General features: G+C 34.1%; 3 protein-coding genes, 1 long non-coding RNA gene and 1 other non-coding gene across 5 annotated transcripts; 2 read left to right on the top strand and 3 right to left on the bottom strand.

Moving 5' to 3' along the window:
* Positions 1 to 2,288: 2,288 nt before the first annotated feature.
* Positions 2,289 to 5,387, top strand: LOC136206781 (pentatricopeptide repeat-containing protein At3g57430, chloroplastic). The gene has a single exon (XM_065997956.1). The coding sequence runs from the start codon at positions 2,516 to 2,518 to the stop codon at positions 5,177 to 5,179; it is 2,664 nt and encodes an 887-aa protein (XP_065854028.1). The 5' UTR covers positions 2,289 to 2,515; the 3' UTR covers positions 5,180 to 5,387.
* A 1,061-nt stretch (positions 5,388 to 6,448) lies between these two features.
* On the bottom strand, positions 6,449 to 9,391 carry LOC136206776 (small ribosomal subunit protein mS33-like). Its single transcript, XM_065997945.1, has 2 exons — positions 8,960 to 9,391; positions 6,449 to 6,870 (listed from the first exon to the last, which is right to left on the bottom strand). The coding sequence occupies exons 1-2, from the start codon at positions 9,175 to 9,177 to the stop codon at positions 6,774 to 6,776; spliced, it is 315 nt and encodes a 104-aa protein (XP_065854017.1). The 5' UTR covers positions 9,178 to 9,391; the 3' UTR covers positions 6,449 to 6,773.
* Positions 9,392 to 12,125: 2,734 nt separating this feature from the next.
* Positions 12,126 to 19,079, bottom strand: LOC136206769 (protein PLASTID TRANSCRIPTIONALLY ACTIVE 14). Its single transcript, XM_065997932.1, has 13 exons — positions 18,934 to 19,079; positions 18,675 to 18,842; positions 18,095 to 18,232; positions 17,746 to 17,871; positions 17,473 to 17,601; positions 16,464 to 16,553; positions 16,223 to 16,373; positions 14,409 to 14,518; positions 13,740 to 13,811; positions 13,029 to 13,134; positions 12,724 to 12,921; positions 12,385 to 12,427; positions 12,126 to 12,315 (listed from the first exon to the last, which is right to left on the bottom strand). The coding sequence occupies exons 1-13, from the start codon at positions 18,985 to 18,987 to the stop codon at positions 12,237 to 12,239; spliced, it is 1,464 nt and encodes a 487-aa protein (XP_065854004.1). The 5' UTR covers positions 18,988 to 19,079; the 3' UTR covers positions 12,126 to 12,236.
* Positions 19,080 to 20,238: 1,159 nt separating this feature from the next.
* On the bottom strand, positions 20,239 to 23,176 carry LOC136206763 (uncharacterized). The gene is made up of 3 exons (XR_010676423.1): positions 22,355 to 23,176; positions 20,997 to 21,642; positions 20,239 to 20,639 (listed from the first exon to the last, which is right to left on the bottom strand). It is a non-coding gene; the product is annotated as an uncharacterized lncRNA (long non-coding RNA).
* Positions 23,177 to 23,250: 74 nt separating this feature from the next.
* TRNAT-AGU (transfer RNA threonine (anticodon AGU)) lies at positions 23,251 to 23,324 on the top strand. Its single transcript has one exon. It is a non-coding gene; the product is annotated as a tRNA-Thr (tRNA).
* The last annotated feature ends 3,314 nt before the right edge of the window (positions 23,325 to 26,638 follow it).

The raw sequence follows: 26,638 nt of genomic DNA, 5'->3' as shown, positions 1-26,638 counted from the left end.
TATAGTGTTGTTAGTAGCCATAAAAAGTTAGTTTAGTGGTAAGATATATATAGTCATACTTAATGGCCTAGGTTGATTCCCTCCTTCACCACATATATATTTTTTTAATTAAACATGGGAGAATGGCAAACCGGACCAAACCGTTCAACCGGATCGGTTCACGATTGACTCGGTCGGTTCAAGCGGTTCAGTCTGGTTTATTGAACATGTTAAAAACCAGTATCAATCGGACTAGAGATCTGGTCGGTTCGCAGTTGGACTGGTCGAACCGGCCGGTCCGGTTCGGTTTTCATAACATTTGTCATTTGTTTTAATAAGATATTGTATGTTTAACTATATAAAGGTATTCATCTTTTAAAACTTATTAGGTCAAATAAAAGAAAATCCCGAAGTTTATTTAAAGTGATTATAAAGTGTTCATACAAGCATGAAGTGAGACCAAACCTTATAATAAACTAATAAACTTTAAAACTAATCCAAGTCAAGTAATGTGCTTATGGGATTGACATAATACTGTTGAGACTTGAATGTAATAGTGTCTTCTGTTATGAACAGAGAGCTGATCTCACAAGCTTTAGATATGGAGATATCTAGACAGTTACATGGATCCGATGAAAGAGTTCATTAGGATTGGGGACCCGACTTGAGATAACAGGATGGATGGATTTATCCTATGTCACATGTTTATCGCACTGGTCTTAGTAGGTATAAGTAATCCTCAGACTCAAATAAATATTAATTAGTGATTCTGGATTATGGAGTGTGATGCTTTGACCCTGTTCAAACACAATCCATAACAGGAAGGATCCAGAGGTGTGTGCGAGCAGGCGTTGGGTATCAAACAAAGTAATTGCAGAATAGTTAATATTAGATTGAGCATTCATCACTCCTGATAAATGGGAGAGATCGCTTGTGGAGAGTTGACTCTAAATCCTTGCAAGGTGATAAATTAAGAGTCGAAATGGAGATTTCACTTAATCTATCTATTCGGAGTTAACTCTTCCAGAACAAGTAAAATAAACGTCTCGTTATATGTAACTTGACACTATACATAGTTACAGATTCGTTCAAGGATATAGCTGGTGAATGATCGAATTATATTAGACCTAATACGGAAAGGTCAACGACAGAATCAATCTGTCTTCTTATGGCTCTGGGGGGAATGTTTACAGTTCTGTTATTTATAGTTCGCGCACTCATTCCGATATACAATAGATTGAATGTAGTTTTGGAAATTAATTCAACAAATGTATACGACTAGTAGAAATAAGAACCTAATGGATCACACATGGGACTTGGAACCAAAAGAGGGCAAAACAGTAATTATTGAATGGAGAGAGAGGGGGCCGAAATATACATATAGTATGTATATTAATTTTGTTTAATTAATTAATTTAGATAATTATAATTAGATTATAATTATGGTTAAATTAATTGTAGGATAAAATTAATTAGGTGATTTAATTTGATTATGAGGGTGTTCGGTTACCTACTTTTCACCTCTTGTTTACATTTTCACTTTAAAATGCAGAGTTTTAGATGTTTGGTTAGACATCTCTTGTTTGCCTTTTACAGCTGAAAAGTAGCTTTTTACAAAAGCAGGGAATTCCTTCTTTTTAGAAAAGCAACATTTTCCAAAGACAAACAGCAAACCGTAACAGCAACCAGCAAACAGGAACAACAACCAACAAACAGGAACATCACACAACAAGTATCCAAACGGATCATCTCTAATTGAAAATATTATCCTATCATAAATAAATAATATAAATGTTGTTTATATTATATTAGATATAGATATAGATAATATTCATATTATCTAATTAGAATTACTATTTGGAATACGATTCTAATTAAGTGTTTTAATTCAATCTAACTAGGGATTGGAGTTGAGAAACAATATTTATAACCCTTTCAGTTGAGGAATTCGGCCAACACTAATTAGTTAGTGCAAAATTCGGCCAACACAATTGAAGGAAGAAAAATATTCCGCTCGTCTCCATTCGATTAATTCCTATCTCTATTTTCTCTATCATTGGTGTTGTGTTGATTTATTAGAAACAATCTTTCTTGATTACTATTCATCGGTTGTGTTTTAATCGTTTTATTTGTTGTTTTTGTTTGTGCTCGTGAAACTCGGAATTAAGAGTTGTGGGCACTTCGTTTACAAGTGTAGATAATGTCAATAAATGTATTCCGGTGAGATATTTTATAACAAATTGTGTTATGTTATAAATTGTTTTGTCTGATCTTTTCTATTTTTTGTACCATGATAAGAAAAGTTTATATTTGCAATCTTGAACTTGAAGCGGAAAAGTAAGGAATCCTCTAGACTTGAATGAACTCAATCAAGTTAGAAATCCAATGAACCCAAAAGAATAAAAAAAATAAAAAAATCTTCTATGTATTTTGCAGTTGCCTGGCTTTGATTAAAAAGCCTTATTCCAATCTCAAATTTTAGCAGTCAGGATGAAATATAAGCATATTTTGGTTTGCATATGACATCCACCCAGAAATGGCATGTTCGCTGCAGCCTCTCCCTCCAATCAATCTCTCATCTTCCTTTCTCCCAACATCTCACAAGCCCACAACAAAACCATCCAATTACTCTCCTCCACCTCTCCTTTTATCTTCTTCCTCCAAACCGGTTTCTCAGTCCCGCTCCCAAGCCTCATGGATTGAGTCTCTTCGTTTCAACACTCGCTCCAATCTATTCCATGATGCCATTTCCACCTACATTGAAATGCTCCTTTCCGGCGTTTTACCCGACAACTTTGTCTTCCCGGCTGTTTTAAAGGCTGTGACGGGCATTCAACACTTGAATTTGGGAAAACAGATACATGCCCATGTTGTCAAATACGGGTATGAATCATGTTGTGTCACCATATCTAATTCGCTTGTGCATTTCTATGGAAAGTGTGGAGATTTAAGTGATGTTTATAAGGTGTTTGATAGAATGACGGAGAGAGACTTAGTTTCTTGGAATTCGTTAATTTCAGCTTTTTGTCGTTGTGAGAAGTGGGAGCTTGCAATTGAGGCGTTTAGAATCATGTTGGCTCAGAATTTGGAGCCGAGTTCTTTTACTTTGGTGAGCATGGCACTTGTTTGCTCTAATTTGGACAAGAATGAGGGTTTGCGGCTTGGGAAGCATCTTCATGCGTTTAGTTTCAGGAAGGGTCATTGGAAAACTTTTACCAACAATGCCTTGATGACGATGTATGCTAAACTAGGAAGAGTAGATGACACCAGAAGTCTATTTGAATTGTTTGAGGATCGTAATTTAGTTTCTTGGAATACCATTTTAAGTTCGTTTTCTCAGAATGAACGGTTTCTAGAGACTCTAGTATTCTTAAGGCTTATGATTCTTGAAGGAGTTAAACCTGATGGAATCACACTTGCAAGTGTTCTTCCTGCTTGCTCTCAATTGGAGATGTTAGTTACTGGAAAGGAAATTCATGCTTATGCCTTGAAAAATGGTGAGGTGAATTATAATTCTTTTGTGGGTAGTGCTTTAGTTGACATGTATTGCAACTGTGGAGAGGTTGAAAGTGGTCGTCGAGTATTTGATGGTATCCATGGCAAGGGAATTGGGGTTTGGAATGCTATGATTACTGGTTATGCACAAAATGAGCATGATGAGAAGGCAGTGATGCTTTTTTTTGAAATGGAATCTGCTGCTGAACTTTGTCCTAATGCAACCACAATGTCAAGTGTTGTGCCTGCTATTGTACGTTCTGAAGCATTTTCTGATAAAGAAGGCATACATGGGAATGTTATAAAGCATGGCTTGGAAAAGAATAGATTTGTGCAAAATGCACTTATGGATATGTACTCCAGGATGGGGAAGATGGATATTTCAAAGACCATATTCAATAGCATGGAGGTTAGAGATATAGTTTCTTGGAACACGATGATCACCGCTTATGTTATTTCCGGTTGCTACAGTGATGCACTTCAGATGCTACATGAGATGCAGCATGTAAATGGCAGAACACATAAGCACAATGATAGTGATATTCAAACTAGTTTTAAACCGAATTCGATAACCCTTATGACTGTCCTTCCTGGCTGTGCTTCCCTGGCAGTATTGGCAAAGGGGAAGGAGATCCATGCATATGCTATTAGAAATTTATTAGCATCAGAAGTAACAGTAGGGAGTGCACTAGTTGATATGTATGCAAAATGTGGCTGCTTAACTTTATCTAGGAGAGTATTCAATCAAATGCCAATTAAAAATGTCATTACTTGGAATGTAATTATCATGGCTTATGGCATGCACGGGAACGGGGAGACGGCCTTAGAGCTGTTCAAAGATATGGTAGCTGAAGGAGACAAAAATGGAGAAGCGAAGCCTACTGAAGTAACTTTTGTAGCAATCTTTGCTGCTTGTAGCCATTCAGGTATGGTTGATGAGGGACTGCAATTGTTCCACAGCATGAAACAAGATCACGGGATTGAACCAGGACCCGATCACTATGCTTGTGTGGTGGACTTGCTCGGTAGAGCAGGTCGATTGGAGCAAGCATATGAAATTGTCAACACCATGCCTCCTCATTTTGACAAGGTAGGGGCATGGAGTAGCTTGCTTGGAGCATGCCGGATCTACCAAAACATGAAAATAGGGGAAATTGTAGCTCGAGAGCTTCTCAAGTTACAACCGAATGTAGCTAGCCACTATGTTCTACTGTCTAATATATACTCATCAGCTGGAGATTGGGACAAAGCAATGGATGTGAGAAGGAAGATGAAGGAAATGGGAGTTAGGAAAGAACCGGGGTGTAGTTGGATTGAACATGGCGACGAGATACATAAGTTTTTAGCTGGGGATTTATCACATCCACAAAGTGGTGAACTGCATAATTTTCTTAGGAGTCTGTCGGAAAGGATGAAAAAGGCGGGGTATGTGCCAGACACGTCTTGTGTGCTTCACAATCTTGATGAGGAGGAGAAAGAAACCTTGCTCTCTGTGCATAGTGAGAAACTGGCAATAGCCTTTGGTATACTCAACACTCCTCCTGGAGCTACTATTAGAGTTGCGAAGAATCTTCGAGTTTGTAACGACTGCCATTCTGCAGCCAAGTTCATTTCAAAGTTAGTGAATAGAGAGATCATCCTTAGAGATGTGAGGAGGTTCCATCACTTTAAGAATGGGAGCTGTTCTTGCAGGGATTATTGGTGAACATGGGTATGGTTTTAAGTAATTAAGATCAGTGTTATGAAGCTTTAAGATAGAGAATTATACAATTCAACAAGAGAAAAACATGTTTCAAATCCGATCGATTTTTGTGTTTTGTTTCTGTTGACAATCAACATATATCTTTGTACAGAGAGATGTCTGGAGCTTTGGCGAAACTAAAGTACAGAATTGAATCATCATTTGGCAAACTCATTTATTGTTTCAAACTAGAAAGTTAAATATTTCTAGTAAATTTTTTTAGTAATGATAAAAAATCTCGTAGCCAAATAAAAAAAAAATATTTTATTTATTCTGTTTTGTTTTTTAAGACGATTTTATTTATTCTTCCTATGCATATGTAGAACTAGAATCTTGATTTTGGGTTTACCCTACGTTCTAACTACACTATGCATTTGATTTAATTATTAATATTTATGTAATTTATTTTAATTTTCTCCAGAAATTGGGAGGTGTTGTGAAGTGAGGTTCAATCCTGAGATTGGAGATGAGTATGTGAACATTGCTGTGTGAATATGATACCGATATAAAGGGAAAAAAACATTATTTGACATGCACTTTTAGTTTAGGGTAAAGTAATAATTTAATAATATATATATATATATATAACATATGATATAAATTGGACTTGTTTTTCTGATATAGATAGAAATAAAATTATTAAAATAACATAGAATGTTATCATTTACATGCATTTCCAAAAAGACAAAATTTGATAATATATAATATAGAAGCATAAAATAGGGATTTTTACATAATAGTAAGTATTTAATAAAAATAATAAGACATTACCATAATATGGAAAATATTTACAAAAGTACCAATCAAGAAAAAACAATTATCAATAATAAAATAAGGACCAATCGGGTTAAAAACCTAAATGATGTTATTTGGAGAAATAATCTCAACTAAAAGCTGGTTGGAAAATATTTCTATAGAATAAGCTGTTTTCTATAACTCAGCAAGTGTCATGCTCAGGTTAGATCATCACAAAGTTTGGAGTAAGTTTCAGAAAAATCGTATTAAAAAAAGTTTTGAAGTTTCACAAAAGTCAAATAAAAAAAAATCACCAGCAGCCACATTGGAGATGAATTTTTTGTACTTAATTTAACTGTTTCAAACTACCAAATAGCAGCCATAAAAACAAATTGTCCCGCGGCTTTCAAATTATATGTAAAAACAAGTTTTTTTCCAGTGTGGTTGTTATGTTACCATTCAGTGGACTTTTTCCAGCAGCAATCTTAAACAGAAATATAGCAGCAAACACAGATCAATTAACAACCATATTGAGTTTAAAACTTAACTTGTTTCATTTACTCTTTCCACCTGTTGAAAAGAGAATTCTGATCTCTTTCTATTCCAGCAAAACCAAAAGAGAATTCACGTTTTACTTCTGCTACTGCGGTAAGTTTGCCTCCAAATACTAGCAAAGACAACACTTTCACATTCTCCTGTCTCAAACCATAAACTAATCCAAACGCTACTCATAGGCACTTGAAGCTTTGCCATTATGAATATTAAAGCAAAAATGCGAAAACTGTAGCAGAAAGCACAATTAAGAATGTATCCACGTTTAAAATCATTTCCCCTTTTTGCGTTTTACAGCCCCCTTTCCTTGGCCCTTCTTGGGTGCTGCTTTTCCACGACGCTTCAACATTTCAAGCTTCGATAAGCGCCTATCAAAGCACGAGGAGAAAAATGGTGATTAATTCATAGAGAAAAGCCTGAAACTGCAGCGGTTGCAAACTCTGATCAAACATACAACTATACAACAACAACAACAACAACAACAACAACAACAAAGCCTTAGTCCCGAAATGATTCGGGGTCGGCTAACATGAACCATCATATAAAACCGTGAAATCAAGTCGTGTCAGCAACACAAATTCGCTCCCTCCACTCCGTCCTATCCACTACCATATTTTCCTCAATTCCCAGTAAACTCATATCACTCTCGATCACCCTCCTCCAAGTTTGCTTAGGTCTTCCCCTACCCCTCACCACTACATCCCTTTGCCACTCTTCGGTTCTCCTAACCGGCGCATCAAGCGCTCTACGTCTCACATGGCCAAACCACCTTAGTCGGTTTTCTCTCATTTTATTCTCAATAGATGTGACCCCTACTTTTTGTTCTAATTATTTCATTACTCACCCGATCCTTTCTCGTATAACCACACATCCATCTCAACATACGCATCTCCGCCACCAACATCTTATGGATGTGGCAGTGTTTCACTGCCCAACACTCCGTACCATATAACAATGCTGGTCTAATTGCCGTCCGGTAGAATTTCCCCTTCAATCTATTAGGCATGCCGGGGTCACAAAGGAAACCCGTAGCACTCTTCCACTTCGACCAACCAGCTTTAATCCTATGAGCAACATCTCCATCTACTTCTCCATCCATTTGGATAATAGATCCTAAATACCGGAAGCAATCCGAGGCCTGAACAACTCTCCCATCTAGGGTGATTGTCCCTGCCTCCCTACTCCTATGGCCGCTAAACTTACACTCCAAATATTCTGTCTTACTTCGGCTCAACTTAAAGCCTCTAGATTCTAGAGTTTGTCTCCATAGTTCCAACTTCCTCTCCACTCCTTTCGTCTCATCAACCAACACAATATCATCAAACATACAACTATACATATGAAAAAAGAACAAATAACGTAGCCATCGGAATTGAATACTGCAAAAGGAGAGCTCAGAGTAGAAGATGATGGATCTAGTTCAATACAAAGCATGAAACAAGCGAAAGACATTAAGTATTTTTTAGCATTAGGAGGGAGTTAACGGAAGTAAGTGGGAGTAATGGAAGGTTAAATATCACATTAACCTTGTTTCGGAGTTGTTTTTGGAGAGTAAACGAAGGTTAATGGAAGTTAAATGTTTACTTCCTTTAACCTCCAAACTCTAACCTCCAAATTGGGGGTTAATGGGAGTCATGTAAAGTTCATTAAAAATATTTTATCTCTGCAGAGTAAATTTAACATTCCTTTCCATATATATTTGAACTCCCAAACGAAGTTAAACTTTTAACTCTCATTTACATTCTATAAACTCTCAAACAAGGTTAATTTTTAACTTTCATTTCCACAGCTTCCCTTTCCTTTCCATTACCTCCTTTAACTCTCACCCCCATTAACCTCTAAACCCCCAAACAAAGGCTTAAACTAGTTCCAGGTAAGACAGAAATAATTCATCACAATGAGCAACATTGCATCTGCAAACAAAATTTTCTGATTCAGCAGCATAGTTCACGAAAAAGATAGGATAGCAGTTTGAATTAGATACTTCGAAAATACAAGCACGAGGCAGAAGAAAAAAGGATTCCAAAACAAAAGAAACAAGCAAGATAAATATACATATTTACTGACAGTAGTTCATTGGCATTACATATTTTACTGACAGCATTTCCATCTTAACGCAGAGCGCCAATCATTTCTAACACCATATTCAACGCCTAAGTTATTAAGAAGTAAAATGGCAGGTAACATTAATAAGGTGTCATACTATAGTTCTAAGAAATCCATGATATATTTCTGTTAAAATATGGGAGTTCTGAACTTAAGAGCATGGACAACTATAGACAATTGCTACCACCATGATCAATAATCTCTAAAAGTTCTTCCCTAAATCAAACTTGAAGTGGTCCAATCCGAATCCGAATAAGTTCTACTAATCGCTTAACCATTAGATAGCATGACCATAAGTTAGATGGCAAATAGATAAATAAAAAGATGAACAGAAGGAAGACTAGGAATTACTCTTGCTCTTGTCGGGCCATTATGAGCGGATCATCCCTCTTGATGTCATGAGGGTACCATTGTGCAACTTTCTCACCAATTAGCTTCTTTCGTAAAAGCTTGTGGGGAGATTTCTGCCCTGTTGGGTTAAATACATGACCAAATATTCTTGCCCTTGCCTCAGCTACTCCTTTCGTAACAGCCGCAGCCAAAATACCTTTCAGACCGCCGCCACTCATCCTCAATTTTATTTCTCTAATTCAAAAGACGTAACAAAATTTGGGTGAGAAGAAGGAAGACAGCCAGACACAGAGAAATGGTGCTAGTCGGTGGTGGGACCTGCAACGACGGCCGGAGTAACCGTACGGCAATGGGCTATTATGGGTGGGTGAAGCAGAGATGACCTGAAATTGGGGAAGGGGAATTAGGGATTGGACTGCGTTGTATTTGGCAAGGCAAAGAAAGAGTAATTACATCAAGGCTTAATACACAAATAACCCCTGAACTTGTCCAAATGTTGCAATACTTCAAAGTTGACCGAATTTTGACTTTTATAAAGGTCAAATTGCTGATGTGACGCTTTAATTTCATGTTGATTAGTCAGATGTACATTTTAGTGGGAGGTCACCAAAAGGTTGTACTACACTCTTGTGTGCAAAATTGAAGGTTGTACACCAAAATGTGAAATAGGACAAATGTTGTACACCATGTAGGTAATTTATCCGAGTAAGACACTTTCCAAGATACACTACTTCATTAATTATTCATTGAGCTTACATTGTAGTTTTGATTTACTGTTATGTTCATCCCTGAATTGTCTCTAAAAACTGACTTATGCATCAGAGCGGGTTAGCTGGACTTTAGCCCCTCCTTTGACCATGTTTCTGTCTTATTTCAGGTTTACAAGAGGATCTACGAGATTTAGCCACATCGAGTAACATATCACAAATATATGTATATACATAAAAAGAAAATAAAAAAAAGTATACTATGTTTTATACGAGTTGAACAAAAAATTTAAAAATCTCAATATTTCGTAAAATTTAAAAATATATTAATCTCTAATTCTATTATGCAATTATAAAAAACGCAAAATCATTTTTTTAAAACCAACCGATATGCAGCTAATGTAAAATATGAGAATAGAATATATGTGTTTTTTAATTATATCTAAAATTGACCCATTTTGCAAATGTTTGGAGTAAAATTGCTTTTGACGGCCAATGTTAAAAGATAAAATTACACCATTTAAAACATTAAAGGTAAAATTGCTTCTAACCATTAACGATAGAAGCATTTTTACACCTTACCCCTACAAAAATTTCAAGAATTAGAGGAAATAGTAGCTTGAAAGAAAAAATGAAATATATCAATAGATAAACATAAAAGGTTGCTTACATATGCAATTTGGAAAGTGCATTTAGGTTTTAATATATCTTTAACCTTTAGGTGTCAAAAAAAGGTTACTTAAATATGCAATTTGGGAAGTGCAAATTTAGGTTTAATACATCCTTAGCTAGGTTAATATAGCTTTATCCCTTATTATCCCAAAAAATTGACTTTCTCCTATTTTGAAAACGTTTACTTAAATTGATTACATTAATTTATTGATATCAGAACTTCCTTTTTTTTTTAAAGAATAAAAGAATTATTATTAAGCTTCTAACTGAAGGTCACTATAAATAAAAGGTGATGGAACAATCCTCCATTCACCGTAACCAGACAAAAAAGTAGATTCTCTAGTTAGGCTATGAGCAATCTTATTCGCTGATCGTTTAATAAAGGAAAGGGAGAGAAGAGCTATATCCCTCGCTAGGGATTTACAATCTTCAAGAATCATACCAAATGGAGTCAGTCATATTATCATTAAGGAAGGCGTTCACCAAGACTTGGCAGTCAGACTCTATACGAACATTTGTGTCGGCTGTCTTCTTGAACCAGCTAAGAGCCTCACTGAAGCTAAGGGCTTCCGCTATGAGGGGATCGGGGGGACCAATATTCACTCCATTTTTTGCTGCTACGAACTTCCCTGCAGAGTCTCTCACGACAAACCCAAATCCCAGCCTGTTTTGATCAAATAAGGTAGCATCAAAATTATATTTTAGTATACCAACTTCCGGGGGGACCATTGATTGGGAGCCTAGTAGATGTTGTCCTTATTAATTTGCTGGATCTGCGCCAATTTCCAATTGGCAAGCTGAGCTGATGCGTTGCTGTAAAGATTTTCGGGTGTTTCTTGACAGTTCCTCCACACTTTGCTGTTTCGATTTCCCCAAAGGATCCAGCTAAGCATGGCCGCCTCTTCCAATTCACCAGAGCTGCCTCGGTGTTCTAATACCGTCCAGAACTGACCGAAAGAATTTACTGTCGCACTCAGATCTCCAATTGACGAGAGGATCCAGGTCCGCCTAGCACTGGAGCAATTTAGCAGCACATGGTGGAGATCTTCAGCTCCATTATTACACACTTGACAGGTATTATCCACTTGAACTCTCATTTGCTGTAGTCGCACTAGAGTTGGGACGTAGTCGTTTAGGGCTTGCCAAATGAAGGTCTTTACCTTCGGGGGGATGGCTAGGCTCCATATTTTGTTCCAATTGACTACAGTTGCAGGCATTATCCTTTCGTACTTCTCGCTGATCAGTTTCCGATAGCCCATTTTGACTGAATACGACCCATTAGAGTTTCCTGTCCACCACCACCTGTCTGGACAGTTCCGAATACTAAGAGGTATTTGCTCTATTAGCCCTCTATCTCTGTCATTGAATATATCAGCTATGATTCCTAGGTCCCAGGTTTTCTGTTCCTTCGACAGCAGACGTATATCAATTTATCCAAAACCTCATCTTGCTCTGCCACATGGATTGCAAGAAATAAATACATCACTTTTCAGCAAGTTAAGGAGTATATAGGACATTTTTATAGTATAAGATGACAATTGACTTTTTTGGATAAGTACAAAAGGCTAGAGATATATTAGACTACATGTTTATCTTTTAACATATGAAACCGTAAAATTTTATCTGTACCATTTCCAAGCAAGATTAATTTTAGCCTACCTAATAAAAAAATTGAATAGAGTAGTTTACCGTTATTTAACTAATTATATCTTAACATGTTTACTACGTTACTAACGGAGTTACCAATAATCTACCAAACACCCACAACTAAGTCTACCATATATAAATTAATCGCAAAAAACTGTCAAAACTTTTAATATATTATTAAAACAGTTACAAACAACATTACCAAAATACACTAAACTACCTCGTCTAAGATTAAAATCCTCATTCCTAGGCTAGAACAGTAATCGCTCTTGATACATATCCAATGACTGCATAACCTTTTGAATGAACTGCTTCCTGTGTAATCTGTACCTGCATTCAAACACTCATATTATTTATTGTCAATTCAAATGCTATTTCTTAAATTTATGTACCACTTACTTTATTGCAGCTTCTCGAGGTCTCATCTCTCCTGTCATTGTATCTGTTACCACAAAAATGTTGCTCAAATACCCAACATTAACTCTTACATACAATAACAACTATTAGCTCCAGAAAACTTTTCGTAAATGTCCCAAAACATGTATAAATATTCAAGTACAAGCGCCAACATGATAAATTGTGCCAAATACAGGGGTTAATAACAATTTTAGCTATTACGAAATAATACCCTTGTAATTGTTAGTTTGGACAAACCAAACTTTTAGGAATTGAAAATAACAATGAGAACAACTGGTCAAGTGTATGAAGAACATCATATGGAAATACTTGGGTATTTACCTAGCAGTTTCTGGTCTTCGTCGCACGTTGTGGAAAATTCGGAAAGAATCTGCTGGCATTCTTCCTGCAATTCCTTTGCAGCTTTCCTCTCCATGCTTGGTAGTGGAGGCATATCTCCATCTGTCCATGTCGGCAAAGTTCTTGCTGCTGCTATAACAGCTCCGTCGACAAAAGAATCACCATTGCTTGTTAGCTGGCCTGTAAAATAATTTCAGTTTGTTCCATACCGAACATCAACTCCCAAAATGCCATTGAAATTTAAGAAGCTGTGTGAAAAAATTCACTCTAAATCGTATAATCCATACTGCCGTGATAATATTCTTCGGGCAGGCCAGAAATATTGAAGACTGACAAGAAAGAATCCAAATGAATGCGTGCATTGCCAGAGAATTCAATTACATCCCAAGGATTCTGCAATATTAGGTTGCACGTATTATACATCAGTGCCAAGTGAAAATCTAGTAATTAAAAGATGATAGTTTGGAGATACACCAAAAGTCAATTTCATCCTTCAACTTAGCTCACAGGATCTATTTTTCTCAAAAATAAACTTTTGGTATTAATTTGGTCCTTCCGCTTGGCTTTGTTGTTATAAAATCGATCCAATGCGAACATGTGTCAGTACTCAGTATTAGGAACTAATAGTGTCAACATGCCACAAATCATATGCTAACATGTGTCACTTTTAGACTAATTTGACAACAAAAAAAGCCAAGTTATGGACTAAATTGATACCCAAAGTTTATTTTGAGGCAAATTGATCCTGTGATCCAAGTTGAAAAGCCAAATTGAAAAGTGAGGCAGCCAAAGGACTGGAAATTGTTTTGAAATGTATATATAAGATAGACATATCCAAATGTAAACTGGATCAAACATTCTCAAGAACAAATTCATAATAATAAGATTAAAAGCTATTAGAAGCTAAATTTTCCAATGCACATTATGCTATAAGCCATATGAAGATATTAACACCGTCAAGTAAGCACAAAAAAGCAGTAAGGCTCAGAGGAAATTACAACAGATGATGAAAAGCCATATTGTTGTAGTAACAGGTCATTCGCCCCTGCGTTCATGTAATTGATAGTCAACTGCCAAAAAAAGAAGCACACGATAGCAAGTTTAGTATATCATGTGGGTCTTCTGTAACTTGCAAACAAATTTAACATAATGCAAGCAAAATTCTAGGTTTAAAAGCTGCAGGACCTTTTGCAATCGTCGACAATAACCAAGTCTTATTCGCAAGAAGTTGGAGTTGACTATATGGATTTTTTGTTTTCAATTCATTCATCAACAACAACAACAAAGCCTTAGTCCTGAAATGATTCGGGGTCGGCTAACATGAACCATCATTCATCCTTATTGTAAAATTATTTGAAACATCTAACAATCAGAGGTCATTTTCAATAACTTTCATCCAAGTTATTTCAAGAAAGAGATCTCCACATGTGAATCATTTTCATGAGTTCATGAACTTTTGATTCAAAAGATTAGAGGTAATTGATAATAAAGTTAGAACCCAAAATGACAGTAGAGTCTCACTAAAGCATTTGGTAGTTACCACGATTTTTTATCCAGTCCTTTCATTTTCTACTTCTGAATTTTTCAACGTAATTCTGAGTTATTGACACTTTATCAACATATGAACCGGTTCAAAATGAAACATTAATACAGATACAAAAGAGTACCTCTTCCCCTTTCTTAATCGGTTGACCAGCATTTATCATCACCTCAAGCATTCGATCCCTAAATCGCCAATGGAAAAAGCAGTTTGGCTGGAAAGAATGGTTCAACATGTCTGCAAATATTATAAAATCACAAATTTATATTCTGAAAAATGAAGAGTGCACTCTGTAAACTAGTATTCTAGAAGAGAATGATGAATAAATTGAAAAGGAAACTTGCTCTTTGGCGTCTACATATTCGTTCAAATCCTAAAAATGAATAAACATCCCTTCTGGCTACACAATAAACACTTAATTGGGCACATCCTCTCCATAAAAAATCACCTTATGGAAAATATAGCCTCTTCATATATATATGTGTGTGTGTGTGTGTGTGTGTATATATATATATTAAAAGGCCTCAACTAAAACTTTGATGTGAAAATGTACTTTTTATTTTATTTTATTGCTGGAAGATGGCCTGAAGCAAAAGTAAAATGGAAAATGAAGTAATGATTTACGGTTGATTACGTAGCCTCCGCCAATTTAAATTCTACAACATAAAAAATTCATCCTAGCTTTCCTAAGACCATCTTTTGCTCATGAATTTCATCGTAAATTAAAAGGCTTGCTTAGTCACTTTTAGTCATAGTTGCCTCTCAGTTCATCCTTAAATAAAGTACTTGGATATGATTAGAATTTCATCGTAAGAGCAAAAGATGGCTAAGTTTTCAGCATTGATTTACAATGGCATTGAAGATCAGGGCTAGACTGAATAAGTACTTGGATATGATTAGAATTATACTCCCTCCACCCACGAATATAGGCACAAACTGTAAAACACACAAGAAAACAACAAATATTGGTGTTATTTTCCTAACATACCCTTACATTGACGAATTGGCTGATTTAATAATTCTAAATTTAGTAATTTCAAACATTATAAATAGGGTTTTATTAGAAAATTAGGGGGTGTTTGGTTGGGTGAAAACAGGGTATGGAATGGGAATCAAAGATTCCCTTTGTAATTGTTTGGTTAAACAAAACTAACTAATGAATGGTAATTGCATTCCCCCATTTATGGAATCACCCATTCCCTACCCTCCCCTCATCAACCAAACTCATTCTAACATTTATCAAGTTCTTATTAACAGTATAATATATCTATACCAGATTATCAGTTAACACCATGTAACTTTTGTTAAAAAGTAATAATCAAATCACGTTGTAGTTAGTTTAGCAGTTATAATTCATGATATTGAGACATTTGAAGTGCTTTATATCTTTTTATATTAAGATAAACAATATTATTATTATATTACGCTAATTTTTGTTATATTATTATTTAAATACTAACATATATATTATACTAATATATAATCATTGTATATTTGTAATACGTTATATTATTATATATAATACAATAAAAGTATATTTATATAAGTTATTGTTAGTTTCAATTAGTAAAAAAAATACGAAAAAAAAAAAAAATCCCATACCAGATTAAACCAAACAGAATTATTAAATGGTTATTCCGATTCCGAAATTTGAATCAAACGCCCCCTTAATGTACTAAACGTAGTTAATAGAGGAGCTATGCTTAATTTATGGGACACCAGAAAGGTGAATTTGTGTGACAGGGAGTATCCAATATTGGACAAAGGTAACTAGGAACAATTTTACTTGATATGATGTAGAAAAAGAAAAAAAAAATGACAGCAGTATGAGAACTTAGCATGTGGTTTATCTTAAGAATGGCATGCTTATAACTTTTTAGCATACAAAATACAATTGAACCATTGGATCAAACATGAGGAATACTGGAGATGAAAGTTTACCAGCATAAGGAACCAGCATGTTTGCATCTTGAACTAGAGCACCAACTCTCATTTCCATGTTAATGCGTCGTGATTGCGCCATACCAACAGCCCAAATAAATCTTTCAGGATCACTAGCAAGTCGCTTTATTTTGAGGGGAACACCCGAGTGCTATTTGATTGGACACATGGAAAAAAAATTAGAGGGTAAAATTAAATAGAAACAAGACAAGAGGAATAAAGTTAGAAAGTTTTCATATACCCAATTTTTTTCCCAAAATTCTAATGCTCGATTTTGTTGCTTTCTGATAGTATTTGCAAGATTCTGATCCTGCAACTCCAAAAGGTCTTCCTATAGAATTTAATGCACAAAAATAGAGGGAATTATGATTGGTAATTCTTAGAAACATTTACAGAAATAATCTACATTTTAATTAACTGAACTGAGACATAATGCCATGAACTAGAATTAAGCAAAAGATGCAGTAATTAGAATTTGAAAATGGTTCCAAATCTTGATCTTACTTGGGAATTATCTTTCAAATTATTGACATTTTTTTCTTTTCTTTTTTTATAATATTAAGGAAAAGCTTGCAAAATAAAAGCCTGCTACTGCAATAATCTATAATTCAAAAAAAATTAATAGAATCTTAACTTTCATAAGGGAATATAAACCAGTATATCTTTTTCTGATGAAGAAATAAGATATCATTACAATGAATCCTCACGATATAAGTTTTGATGCCTAGTGCTATTTCCTGACTTAGAATTTGAACTTATAAAGAACATGTAAAATATTTACCTTCACACCGTAAAAACACTAACAATCTGAAACCATGTGACATCACATTTGATTACATCAAACTGTATGGTTGTCTAGTGGCACTGTATAATTTCGTACTAGGCAACAAAAGTTTTGGAGGGCTCCAAAATCTTTAAATATGCCCAGATAGGATCAAATATATATTGTTTAATAAGACAATCAAATCAACCAGGAAATTTTAAAATCCTTAAATACATCGATGCTACCGTTGCACACTTGAGACATCGACCTCAAGGCTAAGTTCAAGAGTTTCACTATATACTTGCCAAAATCTAAGGTACAGCTTTTAATGCATCAGCCAACAATCCACAACAAAAGGGTATGTCCCTGATGTGAGACAATATGAATATACAGACAAATAAAGAAACATGATAACCAACAAATGTTAGAGCATCACAAGCCAAACATAATATTAGAACCATATTACAGTCACATATTTAGCATGTACCTCTGAAGCTAGAAGTAAGCTAGTGGACTCATCCAGACTAGGTAAGAAATCGCCATATAGCTGCCAAAAGCTATCTTTACAATCAAATGAATACAAAAGAAGGCACGCCAACCTCAAGTCCCAATCCGTCTGGCACAGAAACATAACTAGTATAAGAAAAGGCTATCCAAAGAATTCATTAACGAAAAAAGGGGCTTGAGGATTGTTCCAAAATATACCCACCCATCAGAAATGAAGCAAGATTGTAACTCTTTAAACGAAAAAAATAAATACCTCTGGATCAGTTGAGTTGATAATATCAAATATAGGATGGCCCACTGGTATTATATCCGGAAAAAACATCCATGGCAGCTTCTTGCTTATAGTTAACATCAACTCAAGAGGGATTTCCATGATCATCTGTTAATTCAAATTAACAATCCCAGAAAATCAAGACATACTTCAAAAAGCAGTCCATTTTATATTATGAGGCCAAGTATGAGAAAGAACAAATACAATAGCACCAGAACATGAAGTTATATTAATTTTTAATCGATGTAAAAGGTTGAACATACTCATTTACCCCAATAATCCATGAAATGCTAGCAATTACATAGAAACCCAAACAACTGGAGCAACTCACCCTGGCACGAGGAAGTGGCTGAACATCCTTGGAAGCATAAACCCCAAATCCATCTGGCCCTTCCATAAATTGAACTCCATAAGCACGCATACTTCGAACATAGCCTATCTTGTAAAAATCAGGGTCTGCTGGTTCCAACTAACAGAGAGAGAAAAAAAAATCAATAATACAGAGAAATTATGTCTGAAAGTGTAAGAATGCATGAGACTTCCCCCTTTTGGCTCTAAAGAGTTTCAGAAAAATAATGAAAGAAGGTTGTTCTTCAATGAGTTAACAAAGAAAACTTTGTGTCAAATGTAGGAAACATAATATTTTATTTGTTTTTTTTATATAGTAATATCCTGAAAGTATCTGTTGATTTGTCGAGTTCCATTCCCAAGTAATAGTACAAAATTTCATAGCCAATTCAGCAATGACTCTATATATGTATATATAGCACAAGAAATTCTGGCAGCCAGCAGTCGCATTTATAACCAAATGAGCTACCCCTGAAAAGCCCTAACGGTTAAATTAGCCCAAGAATTGTCATTTAAAGCGGCAGAAGAGAAGAGGAATAGAGTAACAAGGGTGAGAGGGATACCTCAGAGGTAGATTCTTCCACTTGGGGAGGTTGTAGAAGAGGAAATGGAGATGTTTCTACAGAAGCAGCTTTTATGGGTCTGAATCTGTTAACACTATCACTAATTCTTTTTTCTCTGTTTCTGCTGATTGGGTATGTGGGTTTTGCCGACTGCAATACCTCCTTTAACTGTTTCTTTCAAATATATATATACACCAAGAATCAGAGATTGATATATCCAAAGATGTGAAATGTTTGGAAAGATAGAGAAAGAAAGGACCTGAGAGACGAAGAAACAGTGTGTGAGCTGATGAAGAGCAACAGAGGAAGCCATTTGCTTACTTGCTATCTTACTCTCACGTATAACTCATTCCATCGTCCGTCTTGTTGATACTCAAAAGTTGAAAAACAAGTTTAAAAAACGTTATCCACCTTGCCCCCAAATCAAAAAAAAAAAAAAGAAAAAAAAAACAAATAAAATAAAATAAAATTCCTATTTTACGCTCATTTTTGTTGTACATGATCTTGAGTTAAATAATTTATTAGTTTTTAACTTTTTTTGGTTAGTTTTTAATTTATATATATATATTAAAGATCCTTCAATTTTCTTATATCAATGGTTTAATCTTAATATGTGAAAAATAACTTTTCTATCGTTTTAGTTGTTTTGTTGCATTTTAATTTCAAATAAGTTAATTTAGTTGGTTACCGAACGTATCTAGAATCTGTACTGTTGTTAACTGGAGGGCCTAGGTAGCAAAGGGTATATCTTTGTAATTGCTTTCTAATGTTTAGATATGAAAATATAACATATAATTTTCTTTTTCTCCATCTCTAGTTTATCTTTTTGAAATTACTCATGTATCAATTGGTATCAAAGCATCTTCATTAACAGTGAGTTAATCCCCACCAAATCCAAATACCAGATCTCGAGACCTAAAGCAATTGAAGAAAATATTAAAAGTATGGTGAAATCTATACTCCAAGAAAACAAGAAGAAGCAAGAACAAGTTTTCAGAGTTAAAAGGGATCACTTATTGGTGAGCTCAAAACTTTCATCTCTTCGTTGAAAAATCTAAATGTCTAATACATATATGTATATTTTCTCCCCTATTGAATGAAATAGGGGTTATAGTTAACCATTATACATTCTTAGAACATCTTCAATAAATGATGCTTAATTGAGCATTTGATGATGTAGCAATGATTTTAACAACTCTTAAAAAATGTCATCTATTGGAATAATACGGAGTGTTTGAAATTTTCAAATAACGTTACCACTTTTTGGTAAGAATAACTTTTTTTAATATAAAAAAATGATTTTTTTTTTTTTTTGGTAGAAAAGGAAAAGAAAAACGAAAAACAACAAACTACCCAGGAATTAGCCTAGGTAAGCTAACCCCAATCCTATCTTCTAAGAGAAGATGAGAGATGAAACTAGGGGAAACAGGAAGGGTAGTAACGCCTAACTTTCATGACAATATTTAGAATTAAAATAATAATAATTTGTAGAATTATAATGCCAACTTTTGAATTTGTTTACTATGAGAAGATTTTTTTCCGCAAAAAATTACGAAAAGTAAGATGGATAAATAGATAAATAAAATATTACTTTTAATATATGATGTAACCATGAATCAGACAATTGGCAAGATTTGTTATAGATCATCATTTTGAGCAAAAGGGATCATTTCATTTCTCTCTTCCATTGCTTCTTTTCTGCCTTCTTCCTTTTCCCCTTCATCTACTTTCTCTTCCTTTTCATCCACCATCGCCTTCCTTCCATCTGACTAAGTTTAGGCTTAGGAAGATTTGATCTTTGTTCCATCTAGCTAACCAATTTCTTATTCCAGTGAAGAAAAGAGTGAAACTCCGATAGCTATAGACTGCATTTCTTGCATCCTATTCCAGTGAAGAAAAGAGTGAAACTCCGATAGCTATAGACTGCATTTCTTGCATCCGCACTCATAAGAATTGCTCTTTCATCTGGATGTTTAGATTCAAAGAGTCAACTTCGACTAACCATAACTTTCATCCAAATTCATGTCTAGTTTGAAATAAGACCAGCAAAGCAAGATTTGATGAAGTGTACAGAAAGTTATAAACACTCAGAGTTGGTTGATTGAATACGATATTAATCCGAAAATCATTGCCATAAACTACAAAATTTTATTTCTAATGACAATTAAAGTAATTCTAACCATGCTTTGATACGGATTAATGAATTTCCATGATTAATACATAATTAGTCATACTCAAGATCATAACACATGAATCAATTCACATAATCATATCAAACATAAAATTGACCAACTATGTAGAAATTTTTCACAGCATGAATACCTCTTGCAAAATTCCCAAGCAAAACTTGGATAAAGTTGATTTGATTGTTGAGAATATCCAATGATTTTGGAAAGAAAAGGATTCCTCTGACGCTTCAAATTGTTTGATTCGTATATAAATACTTTCACTGGACTGGATGTTTACGTCTTCATTGCGGTTGTTTGCTCTTAGCTGTGTTAGCTTTCTCTCAAACTATAAATCTCCTAGAGTGTTCATATACACATTACCAATCAGGAAAAATTGAGTGTAGAGAAAAATTTGAAGGATTTATTTATAGCATCAAGGGCAGTAGTAGATAATAGAGATTAGCAGAGAAGAAGTGATGATGAAAGGGGAAAAATAGAGAAAAGACTCACTTGGTTTGGGTGTTTTTGTGCATTTCATAGGCCTAGGGCTGTCTGTCTTATTAGGCAAGGCTCACAGTAAATTAAAGGATACATATCATAACATACAAATTAACATCTCTCTCACACTCCTATAAATTCCACAAACACAAAGTGCAGATTGGCTAGCCAACTATGCAGGTTCTCTACCCCTTGAGTGCACATCTTCAAAGAGCCACCGCGGGACTTAAGGAAGATTTTGGTGCAAGAGCTCCTGGGCGTCTCCTTGCCCCAGTTTTGTGTGGTGTAGCCTTGTGCTGCACCTTTTTTTATATAAAAAAAAAGAGACAAACACAAAAAGACAGCTCAATATGCAGCCAGACTGCCTATAATATAATGAGATATTATATTTCCATTTGGTATGATTTTGAAGAGGGGATTCAATTCAAGTATCACAGCATTCTGATACCAAATTAAGTTCATTGGTATATCACAACGCGAACACAAACAGACTCAGTTCATTACACTGTCTCTGTTTAAGGAATATGGAGCATTACTCCTCCCATTTTTATCACATTCTAATAATTAAAACAATGTTATAGTGAAGGAAATAGCATTCAACCAAAATAAATGAATTCAATCATATCCAATATCAATAGGATCAAACAAATTGCATTAATCCACTCATAATTCTACTTTTAGCAGATGAGGGTGTTTCAGTTCATTTAGATTAAAACATCATACTATTAACGCTCCTAAGTAGAAAACAACATTTCAAAACAACAAAAAAGAAAAAGATCACTTCTTCTGAGCATCCTAAACTAAACCATTCCAACAATATCATAATCTTTTCTACATTACTCTTTGAACTGTGACATTTCCCATTGTTCAAAAATCAATCAGCCAAGTATATCCAAAATGAGAGGCTATTATAGCAAAATAAAGTATGGAGACCATATACTATCATCAGTTTATGCTTAGATTCTAAATTTGGAACAGTAAGCATACGAAACACAGACTAAGTAAAATTCATACCAATTGAAGCTTCGTTAAGGAATTAAGATGAATTAGGTTTACTCAGTCCAGCTTCTAATCATAGAATCCAACAATTCTAGCAATTTCTCAACAGCACTTCCATCAGAATCATGAAAACAAGTGCATAAAACTTGATTCAAACCTACTGCTTCATTCACTCTAGCATCATTCAACAAACTTCTATAAACCCTTTTCCTCAATCGTTCTCCAGGAACAAAACCCACATCAACCATGTCTCTTAGTATTTTCAGAGCTTCAAGATTTAACCCTAACTCACAAAACCCATCTACCAAAACTTCATATGCAATCTTTTCCACTCTACATGGAGAACCAGGCCTGAGCATCCAACGGTACACTTTGAAGGCCTCTTTAGGTCTCTTCTTTTTGATATAGGAAGTGATAAGCAAAGTGGTAATCGGAGTGAGATAAGGATGAGCTTGTGTGGTGCGCCTAAGAATGGTGAGAAGAGACATGGATTTGGCCATGTCAGGCTGGGAAGTGAGAGAGTGAATGAGAATGGAGAAAGAGACGGACTTTGGAGTTGGAGGTGGGGTTGTGAGAAGGGAAGTAGTGGTTAGGTGGATTGCTGTGCTTAAATGGCCAGAAAGGCATAAGCGAGGGATTAGAAGATTGATTTTGATTAACTCTTGCTCTGTTAATTCTGGTTTGGAATTGGATGGCTGCTGTACTTCTTTTGAAGAAGATGAAGCATAAAATTGTTCCAGGAGAGGAGGGGAAACGCAGGTGTGTTTGGATTGATGATAGAGGCGGATTTGAGCATGTTTCAGCGATTTCATTTTCCACCATGGTTACCCGTGAAGAAGGCAGGTTAAGGCTTTTCATTCTGTTATGATTTTCATACTACATATTCCTGAACATCAGCCATGAAGCAGCAAGCTCTCGTAGCTCAGTTGGTTAGAGCACCCGTTTAGTAAGCGGGAGGTCTTGAGTTCGACTCTCAACGAGAGCAATTTAAATTTTTTTCTGCTTTTTTGCCAATTGTCGTTTCGCTCATTTTTATCACTTTAATATTTGGCAAAAGGTATCATATGCCCTTCATCTTTCTTTTTTCTTAATTTAAAACCCTCCTTTCATTTTGTTTTCTGCATTTTGGCCAAAATGTGATTTCGCTGGTTTTTACTTTAATTTTTGACAAAAAGTATCATGTGCCCTTCATCTTTTTTTTCTTGAGTTCCACTCTCAACGAGAGCAATTTAAATTTTTTTCTGCTTTTTTGCCAATTGTCGTTTCCCTCATTTTTATCACTTTAATATTTGGCAAAAGGTATCATATGCCCTTCATCTTTCTTTTTTCTTAATTTAAAACCCTCCTTTCATTTTGTTTTCTGCATTTTGGCCAAAATGTGATTTCGCTGGTTTTTACTTTAATTTTTGACAAAAAGTATCATGTGCCCTTCATCTTTTTTTTCTTAATATTAAGCCTTTGATTTTTATTTAGATACATTAAACCCTGATTTTTTTTATTATCACATTAAACCCTTATGACTAAAAAATCAGTGTTGAACATAAAATTTGGTTAATAGAACATTTCACGTGCATTCGAAATTTATATATTTTACAGTTTTTAATATTTATAACGTGATAATAGGAAACTGTAAAATCTCAAAACTTATTGTGTCCAAATAAAAGATTAGTAGCTTAATAAAAAAAAATAAAAGGATAAAGTACCAAAATAGGCCTAAGGTTTTTGGGGAAGTACTAATTTAGGCTCAACGTTCAAAATAACACCAATATAGGCTTGACGTTTGCAATATAATATCAATTTAGGCTTAACGTTTACAATATAACATCAATTTAAGCCACACGTACAAAATAACACCAATATTGGCTTAAAGTTTATAAAATAATACAAATTTAAGCTTAACGTTTATAAAATATATCCAATTTAAGCTAAATGTCACAATTAAATTAATCTAAATTTTATCTTTTCACGATCGTTTTGCTCATTTTTATCACTTTAATTTTTGGCAAAAGGTATCATGTGCCCCTCATCTTTCTTTTTTCTTAATTTAAAACCCTCATTTCTTTTTGTTTTCTGCATTTTGGCCAAATCGTCATTTCGCTTGTTTTTACTTTAATTTTTGACAAAAAAGTGTCATGTGCCCCTCATCTTTTTTTTCTTATTATCAAGCCATCCATTTTTATTTAGATACATTAAATCCCTGATTTTTTATTGTCACATTATACCCTTATAATAATAATAACAAAGCTTTAGTTCAGAAATGATTCGGGATCAGCTAACATGAACCATTGTATTAAACCCTAATGACTAAAAAATCAGCATTGAACATAAAATTTGGTTAATAGAGCATTTCACGTGCATTCGAAATTTATATATTTCACAGTTTCAAAACAGTTTTTAATATCAATTGAGGCTAAACGTTTACAATATAGCATCAATTTAGGCCACAGTACAAAATAATATTAATACAGACTTAACGTTTACAAAATAATACGAATTTAAGCTTAACATTTACAAAATATATCCAATTTAAGCTAAACGTCATAATTAAATTAACCATATTATATTCTTTTCCTATTAACTTTATATGTTATCTTTTTATTTAGTTTTATTTTCTTATTTATTATAATACAATTAATTAGTTTTCTTGCCCATTAAAACGTTTACAACATAATATCAATTTAGGCTTAACGTTTACAATATAGCATCAATTTAGGCCACACGTACAAAATAACACCAATATAGGCTTAACGTTTACAAAATAATACGAATTTAAGCTTAACGTTTACAAAATATATCCAATTTAAGCTAAACGTCACAATTAAATTAACCATATTATATTCTTTTCCTATTAACTTTATATGTTATCTTTTTATTTAGTTTTATTTTCAGCATTGTATTAAACCCTTATGACTAAAAAATCAGCATTGAACATAAAATTTGGTTAATAGAGCATTTCACGTGCATTCGAAATTTATATATTTCACAGTTTCAAAACAGTTTTTAATATTTGTAACGTGGTTATAGGTAACTGTAAAATCTCAGGACTTATTGTGTCCAAATAAAAGATTAATAGCTTAATAAAAAATAAATAAAAGAAGCAATTTTATCTTTAACGTTAGACGCTAAGTGTAATTTTACCCATAAGGTTGGTAAAATGGGTCAATTTAAAAAATAATTCATCAAATTGTCTTATATATTAGTCATGAATCTAATCATCTACATTTTACATGTGCGTCATTTTATTGACAATTAATAACAGATCTAAAAAACGTGAAAAAATAAAAAATTAAATTATATTGTATTTTATAGGAGTTGGACAAAAAAGTTTAAAATATTTTATCGAATTTAAAGATATTAATCTCTAATTCTCTTACTAAATTAGAAAAATGTGATTATTTTTTTTTAGAACTAACGGATATGTAATTGATGCAAAATAAAAACCAAAATAGCTGCGTTTTACAATAATGTCTGAAATTATCAAACTTGATAAAATTGCACAATTTTAAACGTTATAAGTAAAATTACTTCTGATTGTCAACGTTAGAGATATTTTTACTTACCAATAATTCTTCATTTATTAATTAATTCTATTCTTTTTTAATTAAGATATTTGCACCGAGATTCACCATATTAAAATTGAGTTCAACGTTTTATAAAGCTTCACTGAGTTTTATGGAAGTGAAACCTTTGGTAAAACTTTAGTCCAACTAAAATTAAAAATCTAATTCATAAAAGAAGTATACAATTTCTTACTTTGGGATAAATTTGGTGATATCAAATTATTTGTGACTTTCCTGATTTATTTGTCAAATAATTTAACATTGCTCAGTTGTTACCTCACAGCCTCCATTATAATTACTTTCTTCAGCACAAAAATTATCAACTTCATTCTTTAAACACAAATCACTTATTCCTCCTTCATAATTATTCTCAAATAAGCGAACTCATAAACATAAATTAAAATACATAATCAATTATAAAAGCTTAAAGGAAGTGAGATTCCTGAAATGCTCCCGTGGCTTCTCCCAAACAACAGCCTCATACTTGTTCTTGGCAGCACCTTCTTCGGCAACCAAAACAAGCCGGTAATTTGTCCCAGCTACGATCTGTGTTTCGCCCTTCTCAATGTTAACCAGTTTCAAATGGGTATGAGCTTGTTTGTTGTGCTCGATAATAGCATAGTTAGCTATCTCAACCACATGCGGATCTTTCAAATTTTTAATCGGACTCCAGCCGCCAGGTAGTCCTACTGCCACAACAATAGACATTAGAAAGCAAAGAAGCACAATTTGGAGTTTC

The sequence above is a fragment of the Euphorbia lathyris genome, chromosome 1 (assembly GCF_963576675.1).
Source record: "Euphorbia lathyris chromosome 1, ddEupLath1.1, whole genome shotgun sequence".
In the NCBI taxonomy this organism is placed as follows: Eukaryota; Viridiplantae; Streptophyta; class Magnoliopsida; order Malpighiales; family Euphorbiaceae; genus Euphorbia; species Euphorbia lathyris.
This window is presented reverse-complemented; position numbering and strand designations above follow the sequence as displayed.

What these genes read in the sequence shown, in the direction of transcription:
- LOC136206781 (XM_065997956.1), top strand. Translation starts at nt 2,516, where the DNA reads ATGGCATGTTCGCTGCAGCCTCTCCCTCCAATCAATCTCTCATCTTCC.
- LOC136206776 (XM_065997945.1), bottom strand. Translation starts at nt 9,177, where the DNA reads ATGAGTGGCGGCGGTCTGAAAGGTATTTTGGCTGCGGCTGTTACGAAA. An exon ending in ATGGCCCGACAAGAGCAAGA is followed by an intron (nt 6,871 to 8,959) that starts GTAATTCCTAGT and finishes GTGCTTTGATAG; the next exon opens with GCGCTTATCGAAGCTTGAAA.
- LOC136206769 (XM_065997932.1), bottom strand. Translation starts at nt 18,987, where the DNA reads ATGGCTTCCTCTGTTGCTCTTCATCAGCTCACACACTGTTTCTTCGTC. An exon ending in GCTTACTTCTAGCTTCAGAG is followed by an intron (nt 16,554 to 17,472) that starts GTACATGCTAAA and finishes TAAATTCTATAG; the next exon opens with GAAGACCTTTTGGAGTTGCA. An exon ending in AATTTTGGGAAAAAAATTGG is followed by an intron (nt 16,374 to 16,463) that starts GTATATGAAAAC and finishes CCAATCAAATAG; the next exon opens with CACTCGGGTGTTCCCCTCAA.